The sequence below is a fragment of the Rhodamnia argentea genome, chromosome 7 (assembly GCF_020921035.1).
Source record: "Rhodamnia argentea isolate NSW1041297 chromosome 7, ASM2092103v1, whole genome shotgun sequence".
Taxonomy (NCBI): Eukaryota; Viridiplantae; Streptophyta; class Magnoliopsida; order Myrtales; family Myrtaceae; genus Rhodamnia; species Rhodamnia argentea.
The window spans coordinates 23,428,312-23,448,831 of NC_063156.1; the positions used below are offsets into that span (position 1 = coordinate 23,428,312).

Sequence of the window (20,520 nt, forward strand, 5' to 3'; positions counted from 1 at the left end):
CAAGAAAGAACAGAACAGAGTTTGATTGCGCCCTTTTCTGGCCGCGTGCTCAAATGGTACTCACCAGCCAGAGCTCGCAAGTGACAGGGACAGAGCAGGGAGACAGAAAGGGTCAACTCTTTTGATTCGAGTTCAAGATAAATCTCCATTCGGTTTCCTGATTCTCGTCATCTGCTAATCTCACGGGCAGGAAAAGAGATCGAACTCGTGGTGCTCTGACTGGATCATCGCGCCTTTTGTTTTTTATCATTTGTCTTACCCGATTTGTTCCAGATTGCTGTTTTGGTAGCGAGAAAGGGAGCGTCTCCTTTTTCTTTTTCTCGAGAAACAGAGAGATATAAATATATGTCGTCTGGGTCTGATCCCATCCCAGGAGCTCGCGCGCAGCTCTGCCTCTGTACTTGCTCTGTGCATGTGAGCTCGCTCAGTTCCGCCCTCCTCTTGTTCTTCAGCTGTGGCGGGCGTCTTTGGTCTCTTGATCAGGTCGAGAAACAGAGCAATTCAGGCTTCTCCATGCGGTTCGGATCAAAAGGGTATGCGGCTTTTCGGCTCGATTTTTCTTGTTTTTGCTCTTCCCCTGTAATTAGTTTGGGAGAAATTCAGTCAAGTTCTCTCGCTTTCGGTCGCTTTCCGGGACGAACGCAGAGTGTTTCTTGACGCCGGGTTTGAGCTGTATGGCTGACATATTCAAACACTTGCGCATTACAATTATTTACGAAGTCGAGGATCTCCCTTTTGTTTATTACCAAATTCAAAATTTTGCTGCAGGGGTTGCTCTGCTCGGGCCTGTCATAACAGCAAACAGTTTCTCACTTTGGTTTTGGAGGTTTAATTGGGTCAGAGGGTTTTGGGTTTTACGTGATGCCCAAGTTCTCAAAGATCGCCAGAAGATTTTTTTTCCCTTTCGCCTTCTCTCTTTACCTAAATGTTTGAATTCGAGATAATATCTTTCCTCCCTTTATAGTCCCACCACCACACGCTAGAGAAGAAACAGAACGCCTCGCGTTGATAGGCGATTTTTCATTTTTTGAATTCCAACATGAGTGCCGAGAGCGTAGAGAAGAGAAAACCAGGCAGAGAAGACAGCAGGCTGCTGAAACCAATGAGGAAAATCCGTGTGATGTACCGTGACCCCGACGCGACCGACTCCTCGAGCGATGAAGAGGGCACGAGATGCGGCGATTGGATTGCCTTGAGGAAGAAGGGCATACAGGTTGTTAAGGAGATTGTGGTCCCATTCACGAGACACGGATCGTGTGAAGAGATCTCTCCTTGCCTTGCTAACAATCGTCAGAAGTGTGCTGACGTTCTGAGCGAAGCTAGCATGAGACCTCGGGGGTCGTCTGCTTATAAAGGGGTCCGGAGGAGGCCGTGGGGGAGATTCGCGGCAGAAATACGCGATCCTACTCGGGGGGTCCGAGTGTGGCTCGGCACTTACAGCACTGCGGAGGAGGCTGCTCTTGCCTACCAGAAGAAGAAGCTCGAGATCGATCAGAAGATTGAATCGCAGAAGGAGAAGGAGAACTCGATCTCCAATTCAAAAGAGCAACAGGAAGACGATAGAAACGAATTGTTGTGCCATCAATCTCCATCGTCAGTGCTTGACGTCCACAAGTCTTCTTCACTTAGCAGGGGACAAGATGAGCTGCTTTTCACAGAACAAGACTGGTTCAACCAAGCGTTGGCGGATCAAGCATCCTCGGCATCAACAAGTCAACAACTCGGTTTGCAATGCGAGGGCAGCTTCATGCTCGAGAACGAGTTCGGGAGTTTTTTCGACAGCGTCGATCTCACGACAGATCTCTTTGATGACTGCGAAGTCTATGATCTACCGGACATCGACCTCGATTTAGAGAACGATGAGCTTGCTTGGATCGACGGAGCAATGGGGATGCCATGCATATAGCTTGAGCCAAATTAGTCTAATTTATGGAGTATTTAGAGCGTGTCTACTGTCTAGAAACAGGGGACTTGGTTTTTCTCTGTCCAATAGCCGTCCAAGGTCTCCTGGTTCTAAATTTTTGCCCAGTATGAGGATAACGATGATCATGAACCACATCATTATACTTCTCTTGAGAGGGGATGTGGAATGGTTTTCATTAATTTTCGCAATTTGCAACAGCAATCTACGGAGGCCCCCCCCAAAAAAAATTCAGAAATCTTCTGCCTACAATAAAGCTTACATGGGTTCGATGGGAAGTTGAACATATTGGTCGAAAGTTGAGGAAAGTCCCGAGTTTTGTAGATCCCCACGACTTAAATCTAGCTCAAACCTTCTCTTCCAGCCACAGACTTCAAAGGCTCTCGAAGCACTAGGTTAAAGAAGAAAAAAAAAATGTCATGTAGATCGAACAATTTGATGCCTAGCATTATTGCAACAATGCCCAATGCTTGAACTTTACACAAAGCTTTTGCCTTTAGCAGTTGTTTAGTTGTACTTTTCATGTCTCCAAATCATGCCCCTGGCTCCAACTTTCAATCACGCATGAAACTACTTGCAAAAGGGTGGTGGCGGAGTCAGTTCATTTCTCTCTCTCTCGTGCCTCTCGCTATTAGCCGCGTGGGGAATTGTCCACACGATTTGCGAACATGGAGGCGATGATCGCCTCTCCTCATCCTCGGTCCAATTTTCCACTCATATCGACCGCGACAGCTAAAAACCAAGACACTTCCCGCAACGAGCCACGAACTAGCAATGTACTTTCACCAGCAAAATTATTTGAGCTGGAGGGTATAGTCTTTCAATCTTTACCCCCATCTACTTATTTTTGGTGTTACCATTCTAAGATCTATCTATTACGTGTCATTTAATTAGGGCCAAAAGCAGTCACTTTCCTAGGATTGAGGGGGTGCTTTCCACTACTTTGCTTCCTCCCTAATTATTCAATTTCATTACCACTTGCCGCCACTCTTTCCGAATTCGTTGCCAGTCGTTCTTCTCCGACCATAATCGATGGCCAACTCTGCACCACGACGTGGGAAATTCCTTGGGGGAAAGACCTTGAAAGCCACCAACAATCAATTTTACGAAATTCTTCATACCCACTTCTCTTGATCTGCCTCTGGAAGACTATTTCCAGCCAAGGTGGGGGAAGATTTGCAATCCATCACTATCATCTTTCAAGCCGACAACAGATTATCCCCGATTTTGCCTTACGCGAAACTCGACATCCGATTCATGTGAAGATAATGTTAACGAGTCCACCAATTATAAAAAAAAAAAAAGTTGTGTCGTGATACTTGGAATATTAATGATACGGAGAAGTATAACAATGGGTATTTTTTTTTTCCCCTTGAAGCCTTGGAGCACTTGTTAAACAAGAAAAGTACGAGAGGATTTCTATGTTACCACTTTCCTCGTGCCATTAGATTTGACAAGTTAATCTTAGAAAATAGCAGCACAACTTGGCAAACTCTACAAATTCCCTTAATTCTAGAATGAAAGCAAAAGAAGCATTAGCATTTCATTGAGAAAAATACCAAAAAAGTCGTACAACCATTGCAATTATATCAATTTAGTCTTAAATTCTTTTTTTTTTTTTGGCTAACGAATCCTAAACCTTTTGTATTTATATAAATGCAATTTATTCAGCCAGGTTTAGCCCGAAATCACTAACATGAACGTTAACCATCTTATGTAGCCGGAGGACAATTCTTCTTAAAATTACATTTTATTTACCTTTTGAATTTGCGTAATTTTTTTTCTTTTCTATTTTCTTTTCCTTCTCTTTACTTGTTTTTTTTTTTTTTCAGGGGTGAGGCGGCTAAGGGCCAACCGGGGCCGCTAACCGACTCTCGCCGACCACAAGCGAGAGCTGCGATGCCCAAATTAGGTGAGAACGTGAGTGGCAAGAAAAACATAATTGATACAAATACAAAAGATTTATGATTCAATTAACAAAAAATAAATAAATATTAAGATTGAATTGTCACAATTATAATTTATTTAATACTTTTTTTAGTAATTTTTTCCGAGTCTCTCCATTATTCTCTAGTGCTGTGAGAGGGGGTGTGCGTGTGGGGGCGATGAATGAATGTCGCAGAGCAGGAAATTCCAGGCCGTGACCCATTCATTACGGCGAGCAGGTGCAAATCTCCACCCACTCTCGTTTAATTTACCAGTGCAGCATTGAGCTGAGTCAAGCTCAATCAAAAAAGGCCAAAAAACACGAAAACGTCACTGCTGAGCCTACCGCCCTGGCGGCAAAACGTCAACCCTTGTTATGTGTCCTTTCACAGCAAATACAAGTAATCAATCACGGAATCTAGAAACGGATTACTTAAGGGCGCGACATGGTAACATTTCTGAAAATAAATTTCTGGTTCAGAAATATTTCTGAAGTAAAAATCTATTTGGTGAGAATTTTTTACTTCCGAAAGAAATTTCTAATTCTGAAGTGAATTTTCATTTATGAAGTTGTTTTTCCCTCAATTTGAAAAGTCAAAAAAAAAAAATTACATCTCAACTTAAGATGTACTTCCCACGTCACCCTTTTTTTATTACGCTCTCGCTCTCTTTTCGACTACACCCTCCGCCGCCCACCGACGCCCACTACCCGTTGTCGCCCACCATCAACCTCTGCCGGTGGGCGTCCATCGCCGCTTGCACCCGCCACCACCCATCGCAGACCTCCACTAGCCGCCGCCCGCCGCCAACCACCACCCATGGCCGACCTCCATCGGCCATGTCTATTGCCACCCGCGATCACTACCACCCGCCTCCCATTGCCGCCTGTGACCACATCCACTCGCCGCTAGCCACCAACCGTCGCCGACCACCGCCATGACCACCACCGCTCGCCGCCGCCACTACCAAGCCGCTGACTTTGGCCGCCGGAGTAAAAAATAAATAATAAAATTTTTTTTATTTTTTTAAAAAAATATAAAAAATATAAAAATGAATTAGAAATTTTTTGATCGCCGACAATAATTTTTTAGATAAGATTTTGTGTTAATAATATTTCAAAAGTAGAAATTTTCGGTCGTTACCAATTTCTCTTATTAGAATCAACTTCTAGAGCAGAAGTAGAAAAATCAACTTTTGCTTCTGAGTAAAAGTAAAAAAATCAACTTTTTATCAAAAATTGATTTCTCAAGCAGAAGTGTTGTTATGCGCACCCTTAGTCCCTTGTCGTCAATTCAAGACTAACGTAGATACGCAATATATTCAAGCTTCTCCACGGACCATTCATACAAGTCTGCATGCTAATTGCACAAACTGTTTCTTTTTGTTTGAATCCAACGATCAAAGTTCCCAGCAACTCATGACTCAATTGGACTTACAACAAGAGCTTCTACAGTTGGTAGATTGAAGCGGCGCATACACCGTAAAACAAAGTGACTAAAGGCGCGCATAATAACATTTTTGCTCCAAAAATCAACTTCTACTTCTGAGCATAAATTGATTTTTCTACTTATGGAGAAAACAAAAATTTTTTTTTACTTCTTTAAGTGGTTCCAAAATTATTTCTGGAGCAAAAAAAAAAAAAAAGCTCTAGAAATAGAAAAATGAAGCTGAGTAACCAAATGAATTTCTGTTTCAAAAGTTATATTACCAAACGAATTTATGCTTCAAAAGCATTTTTTGAGTAAAAATTCTACGCGCGCCCTAAAGATCCCATGGAAGGAGGTGTCTCATGTGCACAAGAGAGTTTTAGAACTTCGAATCTCCGCTTAAGAGAGCTCAACGATTTAAGCCTTTGGTCGTGAGAAACTCCTCTAATCTAAAGGGTTATGAGTGTATGCGCTCGTGCGTTGTATACCAAACTAATTGCCCCTATCGGGGGAGATACTCTGGATGAAATTCCAGTTCTCATGGAGAAAATCAGAGATTGCTGATTTCCCAAGGGGCAATTGCTTGAGGCACATATAGTAGCCTAGCAAACTACTTGTTTTGGTCATGGAGGTTTAAGTTACAACAGAGAGGTTTGATGCCGTGAACGTGAATGTGGCTGCCAAGTTTTTCACTTGTTTATAGCGCCTTTTGTGCTAATGGTGACCGAGGCAATAAGCTTATAGCCTGCAAGGAGGCACATATAAGCCATAGATTGCCCACCCATGCAGCACAAGATCTGGTAAGATGGAGATCTGATCACAGAAAAAGTGCCTAGAAAGTAGAAATTAGCTTATGAAATTTACTCTGATAATGCGTCAAGAAACAATGCTCACTGACTCACGGTGAAGGTACCACATAATTTCATGTCAGAAAGATGACTTTTAAAGCCTTCAGTTTACAGCTAGAAATCAAGATGACTCACTTCAGACATAATCAAGAGCACATATAAACTCATAAAAAAATGGAACCATGGTTAAATGGAAAAAGAAATGTATAAATTATCTCTGATAATCTACATAAGTTACCTGTCCAAGAAGGCTAGTTCACATACCAGAGCGAGATGATCGCTTCCCCATTTCTGTGAAGGCAAAGAAAGGAAAATGTTAATGGGGATACATCTAAAAGTTGTGTAAGACTTTGCTATACAAACATGTGATATGAATACTGTGTAACAAACACAAACTTCTTTCAAGTTAGGCAAAACTCAGGGTCGTACATTTATCAAAAGGTTAGCATCAATGTCAAGCAATCCTCGTCAACGTGAATTATAGATAACAAGTTCTTGCATAGATCTTGTAGACAATGAACTCTCTTTTCATGATACACACGAAAAGCCCTCCTACAAAGAAAGTTGTGAACTGACGGTATTCTTGGCAGTGAACTCTGTTCCCGAAAACGAAAGGGAAAGTGAAATATAGTAGAGCTCAAAATTTCACCAAGAAACCATGGTGACAAGTATATCTCACCTTACTTGGAAGACCTCCTGTTCGTTTTAAAACATCAATAGGTAAAGTTTCAAGAACTCTAATAGGAACAAGTTCCCTTGTATGCCTGCGAAACACAATGATTTTGTTGAATATCAAGCCAGATAAATCCAAATAAATAATCCAATGTCACAAGAAAGTTACCATATATAATCAACAGTTCCCATGAACCGGGAGTGGCAAGAAGTTGCCAAGGGCTCCCCACAGTCGTTCCTGGTTCCGCAACTTCCCTGAAAGTTTACAACAGAAATAGAGCAAACAAGTTTTACTCTGGACGATAAAATTGAAAGGTGATGTTAACAATCAATTGCATGTTTAGATAGTAAATCACAAAAGACTACAAACTTCAAAGTATAAAGTAATATTTGAACAGACTATCAAGAGGATGGGTAGATATCTTACTGGAATCCCAAAATAAGCACTACAGAGATCTAGGTGGTGCTGAAGATGAGTAACTTTTTCGCTGCCTGTGGCAAGTCTTAACTCGTCATCATTCCACCTATATACACATTGCCTCGATGCAGGCATCCATTTGATGCTGCATTTACATATAAGATAAAACGACTAAATGAAATATAAGTCTCGATCATAATATGCAAACCTTGTTCTATCATTATACATGCAAGATTTTCACGATAATTTTCTGCACGGATATTGATTAGAGAATCCCTTCATTTGGCTTTAATTTTGAGTTAACCAAATCATTCGTTCTTCTAAGTTGATAAAAATTAATCTCATAATAAGTTTCGGCAGGAATGTAAAGGAAAATCATAATGATACCTTGATGAATTTCTGTTCTGATGTTTGACACAACTATTTGCCGATAGACAGTCAATTTGTCCGGAGAGTTTTCTGCGATCATGTAGTCGAATATCCAACTGCAGTAAATTCCCAAGGTGAAATTATCCATTCGTTTCCTCATAAAGGATGAAGGATATCAAATTAGGATTCAGTCAAAAAAGTTACATCTAAGGCCATTAGACATGCAACTAACCAGTATAGTTCAAACATAGTGGTAAACAAGAAACTAAACTTACCTCAGATGAAGCAAGAAACTGATATATGGCACTCTGAGAATGAAATCGAGAAAAAGTTATAAATAAGTACTAGAAACTTTGACCAGGGAAGTGATCATTCAACAGAAGCAAATATTTCCCTAGATTGCAGCTTTTCACCTGGGGCATGCTGTTTAGGTCTCCACCGATTATAACAGGAATCTTGCCCCAGGTTTCAGATAGCTGATGAGCCTTTTCAAGAAGCAGTCGAACCTGCACCACCAATGTCACATTTCATATTAGCACACTAAGATCCATAGAACACGCAACCTTTTACTTCCAGGATATCAGAAAGAAATCCACAAATTCATAAAACCAGAATCATTGTATTTAGTCCACAAGGATATCAGAGAATCTCTCTCCCTCTCTTCCCTCCCCCCTCTCCCCCCCCCCGCACAATCACCTAGTAGAACATGCAACCTTTTGCTTCCAGGATATCAGAAACAAATCCACAAATCCATAAAACCAGAATCATTCTATTTAGTCCACAAGGATATCAGAGAATCTCTCTCGCTCTCTTTCGTTCTCTCCCTCCCTCCCTCCCTCCCAGGCCACCCCATCAACATGCACGTTTACCCGTAGAGGAAGCAAAGGGATAGAGGGATATGATGCACAATCACCTTGTCTGAAAATACCAGAAAAAAAGACATGCAAAGATGCAAGTGGGAATCACATGCTGAAGAGTTAAATGCAGTACAAGAGAAAGCATAACCCTGCATTGGAAACATCAGAGCAGCTGATACCTGACCTAGCTTGACATCTCCTCGATTTGGGTTGAACAGCACATGGATGTTGGCGACGAGTAGAAGCTGATTTTGGTCGAGGAGACTCCTACATTAGACATGTAAATAAAATGGTAGAATCATTAGACATATGAAAACATGGATTGTGTGACGCATTAAATAGACACTTAATCTAGGCTAAAATTAAGTGCCTTATACATTTTCAAAAGCACAGTATACCTAATAAATCTCATGATGTTCATCTCCAAGAGAGAGAACACAAACTGATTCGATCCAGTTTAATCATTCACGTGACACAAGTTAAGCAGGTACTCTTCTTCAAATGATGTGAAATTCAACCATATGCTCTTCAATGACAACCAAAAGTTACTTAAAATAGGTTTTCCCACAAAGCCAACACACTTCGGTAGTGAATCAATATGAGAAGTCACCCTAATTAGGAAAAGTACGCCGGCATCTGTTAAGAATTTTCAGCAAATGTTTCGAGAAAAGTCATTTTGAAGTAATAATCCAAATTCCTGCCAACCATTAACCTACTGTAACTCTATATGTCGTTCGAGCACTAAAGATACATCAAAGCACATGATATGTTACATAAGATATGTCCTTTACACGTTCTCTCACTTCAAAGGGTTATCACATCAAAATTACTCCTCGCTAATCTCGTAACACAAAGGATAATAGAGTACGAGCTTGACTGTCGTAAGAAACTTAGATTGTTGTATGCTGCAAAAAGATGAATAACAACCTATCGACCTAAATAAAGACAATGCACTACAACTTACGCGGATGACTGCGCAGGTGCGTTGGATACAACCCTTTGCTTCATCTACGCCAAATAGGAAAAATAAATAGCAATTAGATATATAATATCTGCGTGCAGCTTGAAACTGGATAACTCCGCCACCAAATCAAAATACAATAGACTACACAAAAAGTCCCAGGACAACTGCACATGCGTTGAATATCAAAATTCAAGCTCATCAGAGGAAAATTCATCAGTAAATCCATTTACTGTCCAGTAAAACCATCTGGAGAAGAATAGATTGTTACAGGAAGTACAGAAAAAGGAACAAGCAATTTCATGTCTCTCTCAATTACTTCAAGGTCTTTCACTCACTTGAAACAAAGGTACTTTCCATAATAGTAGAGGAAATAAATAACGGAAATAATATACTTAGACAATGGGAGTCCATCACTGCAAAAAATCAATCTAGCGCATACCTTTAAAACACAAAGTTGAGCAACATTGTCACGAAGGCCGAACGTCTTGAACTCTATATTATCTTGGTGGACAAGGCTAAATCTGTGTTAAGAACATGACTAGCTAATAGTTGGAAGATGATAAAAACATATACTACAATATACAAAATCTCAACATGTCCCACCTGGGGACTTGCTTTAAAGTAATGACTACAAGCAATAAATAATATTATGGGAACAAGAAAACAACACCCGAATTTAGGTTACCTGCTAATCGGAGTACTACCCATGTATCATGTGAGTTTCTCACAGAAGGGTCCCTAGACAATGACAAACAGCCAGAGGCTATACACGAATACAACTACTTAGATAAGTAAACAACAAACCAGAAAGAAATGCAACTTACCGATCATCTTTCCAGAACATGGCACATCCATCATTTGCTTCACCTGTTCGAGCCTGGAGCAAAACAGGAATACAAGTCAATTCAGCCTTATGTCTACATATTTGATAGAAGCAATTACTCAACGTACCTTGTAAACACCTTCAAAGCCATCCTTCTTAAGAAGATCAGCTAAATCGTCAAAGCGGTCAACCTCCTGCAGTCACATCAGAGAGAAGATCACAAGCATCACTCCTCTAAACGAAACTCAATCAAAAAATTATTGCATCTGTAGCTTCACCAGACAAAAGCGAATCTATGCGACATGGGCTCATGATTAGAGGAAGCGTGAGAATGATCACAATATAACGAATTGATCAACACCACAAAAGGGCAACCTTTACTATCTAATAGACCATCCTTTATTCAGTAAATCTTCAAGAAAGACGTGAATTCATACTGAACTTTAAGAGAAAAGATCATCAAGCAAGTTTTAAAATATAAATAAGGTTAAACATTGTTAAGGGCAGATGAGCAACATCAATGTAAATCAGCGAGAGAATAACAGTCGACCAAACACCTGCAGTTTCAAAATCACGGGCCTGTCCCGTAACAGCTCCTATTAGTAGTGTAAAAACATACCATAAGTTGATGATCGCAAAAAACAGAACCCAGCTAAACAGGGAAAAAAAAAAAAAATACTGGTGTGCACGAGCAACTCAAAGAAAAACATTGTCAATATGCTTCATGCTTCAAAATCAAGCTCCAAAATTACGTAGTAGATACATCATTTTCACATCTTTCTTCCTTTAAACAAATTAAAATACTATCTTTGAGTTGGTCATATCCAAACCTCCTTTATCTAGCTTCAGCGACAAGTGCCTCATGAGTCTCAAGATCGTATTCAATCCTTCTTTTACATGCGACATAGGACCCAGATAAGATGCAAAGAGAGAACTTGCCTGAAAGCAAACAATATTGGCATCATAAAGATTAAGCTCATTGCGTATGAGCTTTTTCCGCCGCCTCCACTTCAAGAACCTTGGCTGAACTTCAGTGTACAAGTCTTGATGCTTCATTGCGTTCTCGACACCCAATATGTTGTAGGAAACAAGCACAACCTTGTCTATCCACAAAATGAAAAAGATGATGAAGTTAGGACAAATCTATATGCAGTTCGTATCGTTGAAGAGAAATAGAAAAGAAGTCGTAGCACGCGCAACGAAAATACAACGTGGAAGGCTCAAGAAGCCCCAATCTGCTAGCTTTAGATTCAACAAACTCGATGAGCAGAACCTTTATCGATCGACATACGAAGCAGCGTCCTCTTGTGAAGACATGTTCGACGCAAAAAACACAAACCGCCAAAAAAAAAAAAAAACGAACATTGCCCTCTCATCCCCACACAGGCTACACAGCCTTACAAGAACCGACTCAAAAGCGCGCACCTCTACATCCAGAAAGATCGCGCGAAGTGTAGGCCCATTCACGACGATCCCCTCGCCCTCTCCTACTCGGTTCCCTCCTCCTCGGCTTCTCCTCACTACGCAGCTCGACCGAACACCCGAGCGAAGCGTACCGGTTCGAAGCGAAAGAAGTTCCGGCCGTTTCGGACTGAACACGTAGGGTTTCTGAGGCCGAGAATGTCTTTATCTTCTTCGCTTTACGGCGACACCCGCTCCAAGACTCTTCTTCGCACGAATCTGGAAGACACTTGTGCTGGTTCGAGCGAGTAGCTAGAGAATGGGAATCATCGGAGCCAGGAGTTTCCCGGCGGCCCCGTTTCGCCATGGCCGTTGGAGTTTCCCGGCGGCGGGAGGCGTTTCCTGGCGCGAGCGTGTCCCAGCCGGAGCGAAGAACGAAGAATTTATCCCGTCCGGCCTGGCCCGGTTCGATTGGGCCTGACTAGTAGCCCGGTCCAAAAGGAACACTTTTCATGGGCCAGTTGAACAGCCCAATTGTATTCTTTTTCCTTTTTAAGTTTAAATTTGTAGTTAATAGCTTGAAAAATAACCTTCAAGTTTCTTATCCAACTTTGCAGCCTATAATTCCAAAGGCTCATGACTTATGGTGCATTTGTTTCATAAAAAATGAATGATTTGAAAAATACTTTTAAAAAAATAATTACTTATATCGCCTAAAATGATTAGTAGATGATAATGTTTTTATAATCAACATATGAAAAATATTTTGATTGTCGACAATAATTTATGTCTATACACTTCTGTGGACGAAAAATATGCGGGCGTCATTTTTAGAAAAATAATTTTCAAATCACTTGTTTTCTGCGAAACAAAGGGAGTCTTAAAAAGAATTTTTTTTTCTTCATAATGGTAAAGTTCACCATAGCTAGGTAAAATTTGTGCCCGTAATTCTAAGTAAGATGTATAAAATGGTTAGAAAGTTACACGAATTGGAAGTGGCAAAATGGGTTTCTTTCGGAATCTCAAGGTGTAAGGTACAAAGTTTTGAAACTAAAGGGAGCGAGGTGTAAATTTCGACATTAGAATGTGCAAATGGTAATTAAAGGAAAAGACAAGGGTGGTTTTCATAATTTTCCCTCGAATTCCAAATCACTACGGAGTCTCTTTCGTGTTGACGACATCGTGATCCAACCTTGACAACATTTTTCGGTGGGGCTACATGAACTCTAGTAGAAACTAGACCATGTGCAATTCAATGATGATTGAGAATCATTCGAGAAGCAAAGCATCGTACGAGACGAAATTTAGCCCCTTGTGTATGTTCTTTCATAAGCCAGCGCGGTAATACCCCGTCAAGCTTTCCCCAACTTTGTCTCTTGCATCTGGCCTAAGCTGCAAGTTGCAACATGAACATCTCAAACAGCAAGCGCGATCGACATCGATAACGCGTATGCAGGCTAGATTACAGAGCGACTTGTCCAAATGCGTACATTGATAGATGAAGCAGTTCGATTCCTACTCGATGCAATCGCTTGGGGTATGGCCATGAGGAAGCAACTCCCCTGCGAATCACCTTGCCTAGCACGGATGGCTTGTTTTTGGTCGGACCTTGAAAGAGGATTCAGTTTGTATCGCGAAAGCTAGCCAAGGATGTTGGGAAAAGTATAAAAAAAGTCATAAAACTATTATATTGGTACAAAAAAATTCATAAACCTAACACTTGGGTGCCGGCAAGGCTGAACCTCACATGGGGTGGGATGGCCTCACCCGGGCCAGGTGAGGGAGCCTTGCGGAGGGCGAGGCCGCCTTGAATTGGTATTAATGCAAAAAGGTTTAAAATTAAATTAGTACAATTGAAAGGTTTATGACTGAATTGATACAAATGAAATAGATTTAGAGCTTTTTTGGTGCTTTTCCTCAATAATACTACATGATTACCTTAGCGCTGCCACAAGCAAGACATTTTCTATTATTTCGAATTACGTGCGGGTGCAAATTAGATGCTATCAAAGCGGGCAATTCCTCCGTTGAATCGACAAAATCTCAGAGAGGTAGAGGCGGTCAAAACCATGAGTTTTTTCCCCAAAGGGGAGAATCAGAATCTGCTATTGAAATGAGCAGGACAAACGGAAAGAACACCCATGTCTTACAATCAACATGGCATAGGAATGTCACGTAAAGGTCGCATGAGCATCAGATCTTGTACCCTAACACCCTTCTCGAGACAAGACTTCTACGTCACACAAGCTCCAAGCAAATAGCAGATTCGTGCAGAGCGTTTAGCAGATGCCTTCTCTCATGGGTTCCGTTGAGGCTTTGGCAAAGGGCTAATGGAGACAACGGAATGCAGCTTGCCGACACGGCCACAGCAAATGCTTTGCCTGGACTCGGTCGGCAAAGCATCGAATTTATCATAATCACTGATCATGTATGGTTTATGCGAGTCTCTTGTGATCTCACAAAATGCAATGGCTGGGATTGCATTCCGTTCATATTTAGAAACACAGTAATGGTTTAAAGGAATTTGTGCACCTGATTTGGGATTCATCGTTCTTGATGCCGAATAGATATGATCTAAAGCTACGATAACGATGATCAAAGCTCTCTATCGCTCTCTATATCTCTAACTTAATGAGATAGCCTCTTAACGACGTCAATCCGTATGCATTCTTGTTATGAGTTCCTTAGGATTAAAGGAATAACTTGAACGCTATTTATAGAATTTCCAATCATGCCCTCTCATCACGGGCCAGACTCAACTCAGCTCACATAATGTCATGCCATATTAGACTGATTAAGAATCCTTATATCTTATCTTATTAAACCAATTCCGTAAACGGTAAATTAATACAGTATAACGATAAATTACAATCTCAATTAATATAAGCCCGCATTAGAAAAACCTTACGTCAAAGACTCGGATGCAGGCTGGGATTTCCTGTTGATCATGAACTGTGGTGGGAAGCAATCAAATGTCTGGGAACTTTTGACTGCTGGCTTGTCTATTTGCCTTTGACAGTTCATGGAGAGAGAGAGAGAGAAAGGCCTGGACTAGATTGATTTTGTTTCTCTCTCTCCGATTGGCGTTCAATGAGCAAGACTTTGTCAGGGTGAGAATCATAGTACGGCTGAATCTGTTCCATTGTCGTGGACTCAAACTGCACTTGAATACAATCAGAACGGAAGTTTGCTTCCTGTCCCATAATCTTCTGTTTTCCTTTTCCTGGTTATGTTGGCAGCAATGAGCTTGGGTAAAACGAGACGATAGGTTAAGAAAAAAGGAAGACTTGAATGGTGGATGAACAAGTGAAAGATCAAATGAAAGATCTGATCTATTGATTTTCGGAAGCTATTCGAAGCAATACAGGCTATCCATACTTCACATAAACGCGACGAGTGGAATATCACAAGAATCGTGAATCAACTGGTGATAGAACATAATAACGGAACCCTCGCATGAGCGTTCTAGGATGTCTTGATTGCCGATTCACTCGTCAAAGTATCGGTCCTGGAATCAAAGTGAACGCATTGTGAAAGAAGTGATGAAACAAAGTCATTTGCCGTAAGTTCCTATGACTAAAAGGATGATATCTAATCTCTGTGCCTTCGATTCAGAGGAGACTGTACCATGTACTGATGAATTAGGCCGAACGGTGTCACGGACAAGAGAAAAGACGTGCAAACTGTGGACGAGGACAAACCCATGAAGCCTGGTCGATCCAATGGTAGTTGTCCTGGTACAATTATAATATTAACCTCCCCAGATAGACAGCCTATATATATATATGAGGGTGCAAGGGAAGAGGAGGGAAAAGAACATCGCCCCTTGCTACATCTTGCTTTGAGTGTGGTGCTTCCAAGCCGATTAAACGAGAAGCTCCCCTCAGTCCAATACAAGGGTTGAGAAGTGGACAGAGCTGTCATCTCATGCACCAAGGCCATGCTTACACATTCTGCTACCAAACCGTCCAGTCCGGGAAACACAACAGGTCGCTCCAACCAGGCCCAGACTCGCCTTAATGAATAAGCATGGCCAGGTGCATGATGCGAGAGCAACTCCTTCCGCGTTCTTTGCCCATCCATTGGAGTGAAGGGAGCTCCTAGTGGTTCGCTTTGTGAGGAGTAGCTAAGTTCTTTTGTCTAGCCGGTCTGGTTTGCTCCTTTACCTACGTCCATTGTCTCAATGCATCACTTTCAAAGTTCAACTGGTTGTTTGACAGGGAAGTCTCGAGGGCTGTTCGGCAGTAAGGAGTCGAGCTCTCTCGACCATGGAGGCGCTTGACCACGAATGGATGAATCTCAAAGAACCGCAGAAGCCAAATAGACTTTCACAAATGCCATCGATCAGAGTAATACTTGTAAGCCAGAGCAGAAAGAAGGACAATACAGAGATCATGTTTAAGAAAGAAGATCCGAAGAGCCCGCTTAAGAGTTTTGAAGGGATAAATGCTCAACCATTTGTTTTTTTCCCCCCTTTTTCTGATACCCGTGCATCTGACATTAGCTCTATTCTATGTTCGGGAGTTAGATTTTCGGTGGCTTCAATGTACAAAGGCACGTGTTTCTTTCGCTCAAATATATAAAAGGGAGCATGTTTACGTAGGGTATTGCGACAAAATGTTGGATCTTATCAAGTACATCAGATGGATCCATTCGGGTGTCTAGGCATCTTTTCGTGCTGAGATATATTTACTCTGTACAAACCTTGCTATCCCAGACAATACCAAACAGGAATAGAACTACATTTGTGCATAGGCGGATTGAATCCACCATCACATGCATTTGGAGATAATTCCAGCTTAAAAGAGCTCACCGTGCAGCTGCAGCACGCCTTTTTTTCCACTCTCTGCTGCTTTTACTACTGCATCGGGAAGGTGTAGTGAATCGTCACCCCATCAAACATGATCATGTAAATTTTCAGATTAAAGATGCCTGCAAAGACCTTAGCACTCAAAAAATGAAAAGACAAAGATCCAGTGAGCGAGAACCCTTAGCTCAGGTGGACCAACGATGGGATCCACTAGTCAATGCTTCCCAGAAGGCAACCTTGCCGTGCACCTCTTTCTATATCTGTAAACTATCAGCAAGCTGAGGAAGTTCTAACCATCCAAATGAGAAGTCGACTGCTGTCCATCTTTACGATTTCAACATCCAGCAATTTGACAGTTCCCAAAATGACAGCGTCACCGTCATCCAAAGACAATGGTGAATAGATTGAAAAAAAATAAAAATTAATAGGAGTCCTAACCCTATTTCCCAGTCACCATAAGACAGGATACTCTATTACCCATTATAAGCAGAATTTCGTGAGCTTGACCTAATGGAAGGATTCCCAACAGTAAAATCTGGTATCATCTTGCAAAGTTCATCGACGCAACATGACCCTCCTGTTGTGCGCTACAGGCAAAAGCAGAGAAAAAGTAAAAGAGACTTTATTCCTTAATAAGAAAGAAAACAGCAAGACTTGATCACTCGTAACCATCTTTCTCTACATATCTACAAATGCTTAAGAAGCAGGAACATCAGCAAGTGAGAGGCAACAAACTTATTCATTGTCCCATGTTCTTCCATTTATGAAGGCTCTGTTAATACTTTGGCGTTTTGAATGGTGATAACAAACAGAACTAAGTAAAGCCAAATCCAACATCATATGGCCTCTGCAAATAAAATGAAAAGGACAAAACTGAAAAAGGAATACAATCACACTGCAAGAAAGTGAGCATCCACTTCTCATACAGATAGCCTGCTCCAGCTTCAGACCTGCAAGAAAATTTTTAGATTTGTTCATCTCATCATCTCATGTTTGCTTGATAAATTTTAAAAGCACAATACACGGAGGCAGCCCATGCCATGCATCTTGGAGCAAACTAAAATTAACGCAACACCCTGACAAGCAGTGTTGATTGCAACAATCTGAGTTTACAAAAGATCCACTTAATGACCCAGATGGCAAAGTAAAGTATTGGTGTAAACAAAAGATTGGTTGACTCGAATCAACTACATTTGTTGGGCAACCAGGTACTAAAGTGCACCTAGCATTACTGTTCAATAACATGAAAGTATGGGAGATAAAATCCCTTTGTATACCCAATTTGCCTACTCCAGCAGTTATATTATGCCACCAAACAGCATGAGAGTTCGATTTTCTTGTCTCTGTACTTACAAGGAACTAAAGCAAAGGATCTCACAGAGGAAAGGCATATAACAGAAGGGAGCTAAGGAGAAAGCCAGGAAACAGGAGGGAGAATGTATCTACTCAAGCTCAACAAAGAAACAAGTGCTTAAAATCCAATATCCACATGCACTTCCATGAAGTTTCCCAAATTAACACAAATGCCCAAACTCCAAGGCCATGGCCATCCAGAAACATAATCATATCACCGACCTAGCTTGCTAGACACTACCAAACATGTTGATTTAATGTTTCAAAAGAGATTCTTGAGTCAATCAAAGGGATTGACGATTGTTAGGCATTGTCAAGGCCAGACAGGCATGTTTTTTCTACCTTAACACCCGCAACAATAGAAAGAAAGCAAACTAAATCTTTCATAGGATTCATTTAAGAAGATGAGAAAAGGATGATACTCGCTGGAAATGTGAGAAGCCATCTCCACTCGATATAGAATGAAAGCAAGTATGAGAGAGACAATAAAAAAAAAGGCTTTCTATGCATTACGAAATTCTGATTTCCAGGTAAATTGTAAGATGCCACAAGTTTGTAGTCTGATGCCAGACAAAGAACCAACAAAAGTTTATTGCTGCATCAGATATAGGATCAATAAACTAAAGATGTAGACCGTTAAAAGACTGTTCATTTTCTTATCTGATCAGATCCATATTGACCAAAAGATGGCTAAGTTACAGGACATTCAGCAATGCCATAAATGAGTGATGTCAAGTAACTGACATGCGTCGATGAGGTAAGACATGGCCACATTTTAGTGAATACAACCTCGAATAGATAAGAAGGACAATGACATTGTTCCCCATATTGCTTAAGTCGTCCAAAGAGCTGTGAGCAACCAGGTTGCCAAAACAACAGCACGGTCACCATTAGCGATCATCTTGCATGTTGTGATAAATTAAAAATGGAAAAAGTCTGTATCGTAGTTAAGCCCTCCTGGAGTGCACCAAAATCCGCAGAACCACCCTATAATAATGACACAAACATCAAGCGAAGTTTTTCCCACTTTCAATCGATTCAACACTAGTCATACACCATATACTGATACCCAACACCACCGCATCAATAGGAGGAAAAGAAACACACAATTGGAAAACGAAACACCATTAACTGCATCCAAAATGGCAAAAGTGCGATGAGATAACACCAATGTACCTCCATTTATCCTGGTTGCGCGTCAGTCAGACTCGACGGACTCCACCTTGGGGCCTGATTCAGAAAGCATTAAAAGAGAGTTTCAGTGAGTCAGGGAAAGAGAGCGTCCACTCTACTCTATGGACAATGCAAACATTGAAGCCCGATTGATCAAAGCTCGTATTAGAAAGCTCCTTAACCAACTCGACCCAACAACAACCACTCAATCCAAAACCAAACAATCCCTAGGGCACAGAAACATAGTCAAAGAGACAGAAAGAGAGGGGGAGGGTTTAGGGACGGGACCATGGAGGGAAGGATGGCGGCCGTCCTTGCCCCAGCCGATGCCGCGGGTGGATTCGAGGTACTGGCGGACGAGGTGGCGGCATTTCTGGAGGTGGTTGATGCCCTCGATGCGGTAGCACCACTTGACGCGGTCGCGGAGGATCTTGGCCTTCTCGATGTCGATCCACTTCTCCCTCACGATGTGCTCCCTCATCTCCAGCATCGCCACCGGATCCTTGTACGGGTTCGCCGCGTCGAAGTCATCCGGCGGCGACTCGTCGAACTCCACCGTCCCCTTCTTTCTCCCCATCACCGGTCTCTTTCAGCTCTCTGCTCTGCTCTGTGAGAGTGCTCGCCGGGCGTTGTGTTGTGGAATGGGGACTCGAGCAGCCGAGAGAAGCGCTCCAGGGTGGGTTGGGATCTCCTTTGGGCCTTTGATGGGCCAAGAGGTTTGCAGTGGTTCATTAATATGGGCCCTTCCTTGTCTGGCCTTGGGGCCAGATGGCCGTCAAACTTCGTCATTTAAGGTAACGGCCTAGCGGTAATAGGGTTATCTGTTTTCCACCATTTTTTTTTTTTGGTCGAAGTTTTCCACGAGCTCACGTAAGGGTGATCGGTTCCTGATTTGGTCCGATCCCACTCAAGAATCGGAACCCGGACTGTCGGTCCGGTCCGGTTCCCGGGCGGTGGAATGGAACAAGTCGAATTGAAAGTTTACAACTTCACCTCTTTGGTTTGTCAAATCTTGATAGAGAGCAAAGCACAAAAGCATGATGGATTCATATATAGGGAGGACTTGCAGCAACTAAATGCAAGCAGAGAACAAAAGCCTGATGATGGTTGAAGACTTGAAGTCGCAGATTAATATCGCGAGGAGAAAAGAATTGGGCAGAAGACGGAGAGAAAGAAAAAGATTCTTTTATGAGACAAAGCTTCAAACTTTGCATTACCAATGGCGTTTCACCAGAAAAATATCCGTGCCCAGAAAGTCTTTCTCCCTCAGGAATAATACAGAGCGGCCAAAAAGAGACCGAGCTTGACCTATGGAGTTGAAACTTCAGGTCTCAGTTCGAGTCAGAAGGGAGAGAGCAATAGAGAAGCTTGAAATCTCTTCCGAGGAATTGCTTCAGAGCAAAGAGCAACGAAGTGACGATTCTCTACCTCACTTCTTGCTCGGAATATTATTCGGGAAGGTGGACGCGGAACTGAAATGATGGAGAAATAGAATCTCCTCCATAACAATCCCCACCCTGTCTCTCTTTGGTCTGGAAAACTCGAGCAAGGAGAGAGA

At 41.8% G+C, this 20,520-nt stretch overlaps 3 protein-coding genes across 3 annotated transcripts; 1 reads left to right on the forward strand and 2 right to left on the reverse strand.

Moving 5' to 3' along the window:
- Window positions 1–345: 345 nt before the first annotated feature.
- Window positions 346–2,025, forward strand: LOC115734783 (ethylene-responsive transcription factor ERF118-like). Its single transcript, XM_048282641.1, has 3 exons — window positions 346–533; window positions 769–826; window positions 1,013–2,025. Exons 1-3 carry the CDS (start codon window positions 346–348, stop codon window positions 1,904–1,906), a joined length of 1,140 nt encoding a protein of 379 aa, XP_048138598.1. The 3' UTR covers window positions 1,907–2,025.
- Window positions 2,026–6,150: 4,125 nt separating this feature from the next.
- On the reverse strand, window positions 6,151–12,061 carry LOC115734602 (carbon catabolite repressor protein 4 homolog 5). The gene is made up of 14 exons (XM_030665434.2): window positions 11,651–12,061; window positions 11,165–11,328; window positions 10,354–10,419; window positions 10,227–10,279; window positions 9,842–9,923; window positions 9,403–9,446; window positions 8,618–8,705; window positions 7,995–8,087; window positions 7,857–7,889; window positions 7,600–7,697; window positions 7,222–7,357; window positions 6,964–7,049; window positions 6,802–6,886; window positions 6,151–6,413 (listed from the first exon to the last, which is right to left on the reverse strand). Exons 1-14 carry the CDS (start codon window positions 11,991–11,993, stop codon window positions 6,357–6,359), a joined length of 1,428 nt encoding a protein of 475 aa, XP_030521294.1. The 5' UTR covers window positions 11,994–12,061; the 3' UTR covers window positions 6,151–6,356.
- A 5,006-nt stretch (window positions 12,062–17,067) lies between these two features.
- LOC115734605 (NADH dehydrogenase [ubiquinone] 1 beta subcomplex subunit 10-B-like) lies at window positions 17,068–19,680 on the reverse strand. Its single transcript, XM_030665439.2, has 3 exons — window positions 19,251–19,680; window positions 18,966–19,019; window positions 17,068–17,386 (listed from the first exon to the last, which is right to left on the reverse strand). The coding sequence occupies exons 1-2, from the start codon at window positions 19,537–19,539 to the stop codon at window positions 18,988–18,990; spliced, it is 321 nt and encodes a 106-aa protein (XP_030521299.1). The 5' UTR covers window positions 19,540–19,680; the 3' UTR covers window positions 17,068–17,386; window positions 18,966–18,987.
- Window positions 19,681–20,520: the final 840 nt, after the last annotated feature.

Bases quoted from the DNA above. Each gene is read 5' to 3' on its own strand.
- LOC115734783 (XM_048282641.1), top strand. From the start codon at position 346: ATGTCGTCTGGGTCTGATCCCATCCCAGGAGCTCGCGCGCAGCTCTGC. The intron at 534-768 runs GTATGCGGCTTT...ATTTTGCTGCAG, and splicing joins ATGCGGTTCGGATCAAAAGG to GGGTTGCTCTGCTCGGGCCT. The intron at 827-1,012 runs GTTTAATTGGGT...TCGCGTTGATAG, and splicing joins TTCTCACTTTGGTTTTGGAG to GCGATTTTTCATTTTTTGAA.
- LOC115734602 (XM_030665434.2), bottom strand. From the start codon at position 11,993: ATGGCGAAACGGGGCCGCCGGGAAACTCCTGGCTCCGATGATTCCCAT. The intron at 8,706-9,402 runs GTAAGTTGTAGT...TGTCTAATGTAG, and splicing joins GCACCTGCGCAGTCATCCGC to GAGTCTCCTCGACCAAAATC. The intron at 7,050-7,221 runs GTAAGATATCTA...GTAAACTTTCAG, and splicing joins GTGCTTATTTTGGGATTCCA to GGAAGTTGCGGAACCAGGAA.
- LOC115734605 (XM_030665439.2), bottom strand. From the start codon at position 19,539: ATGGGGAGAAAGAAGGGGACGGTGGAGTTCGACGAGTCGCCGCCGGAT. The intron at 19,020-19,250 runs GTCCCGTCCCTA...TTTCTGAATCAG, and splicing joins CCGCCATCCTTCCCTCCATG to GCCCCAAGGTGGAGTCCGTC.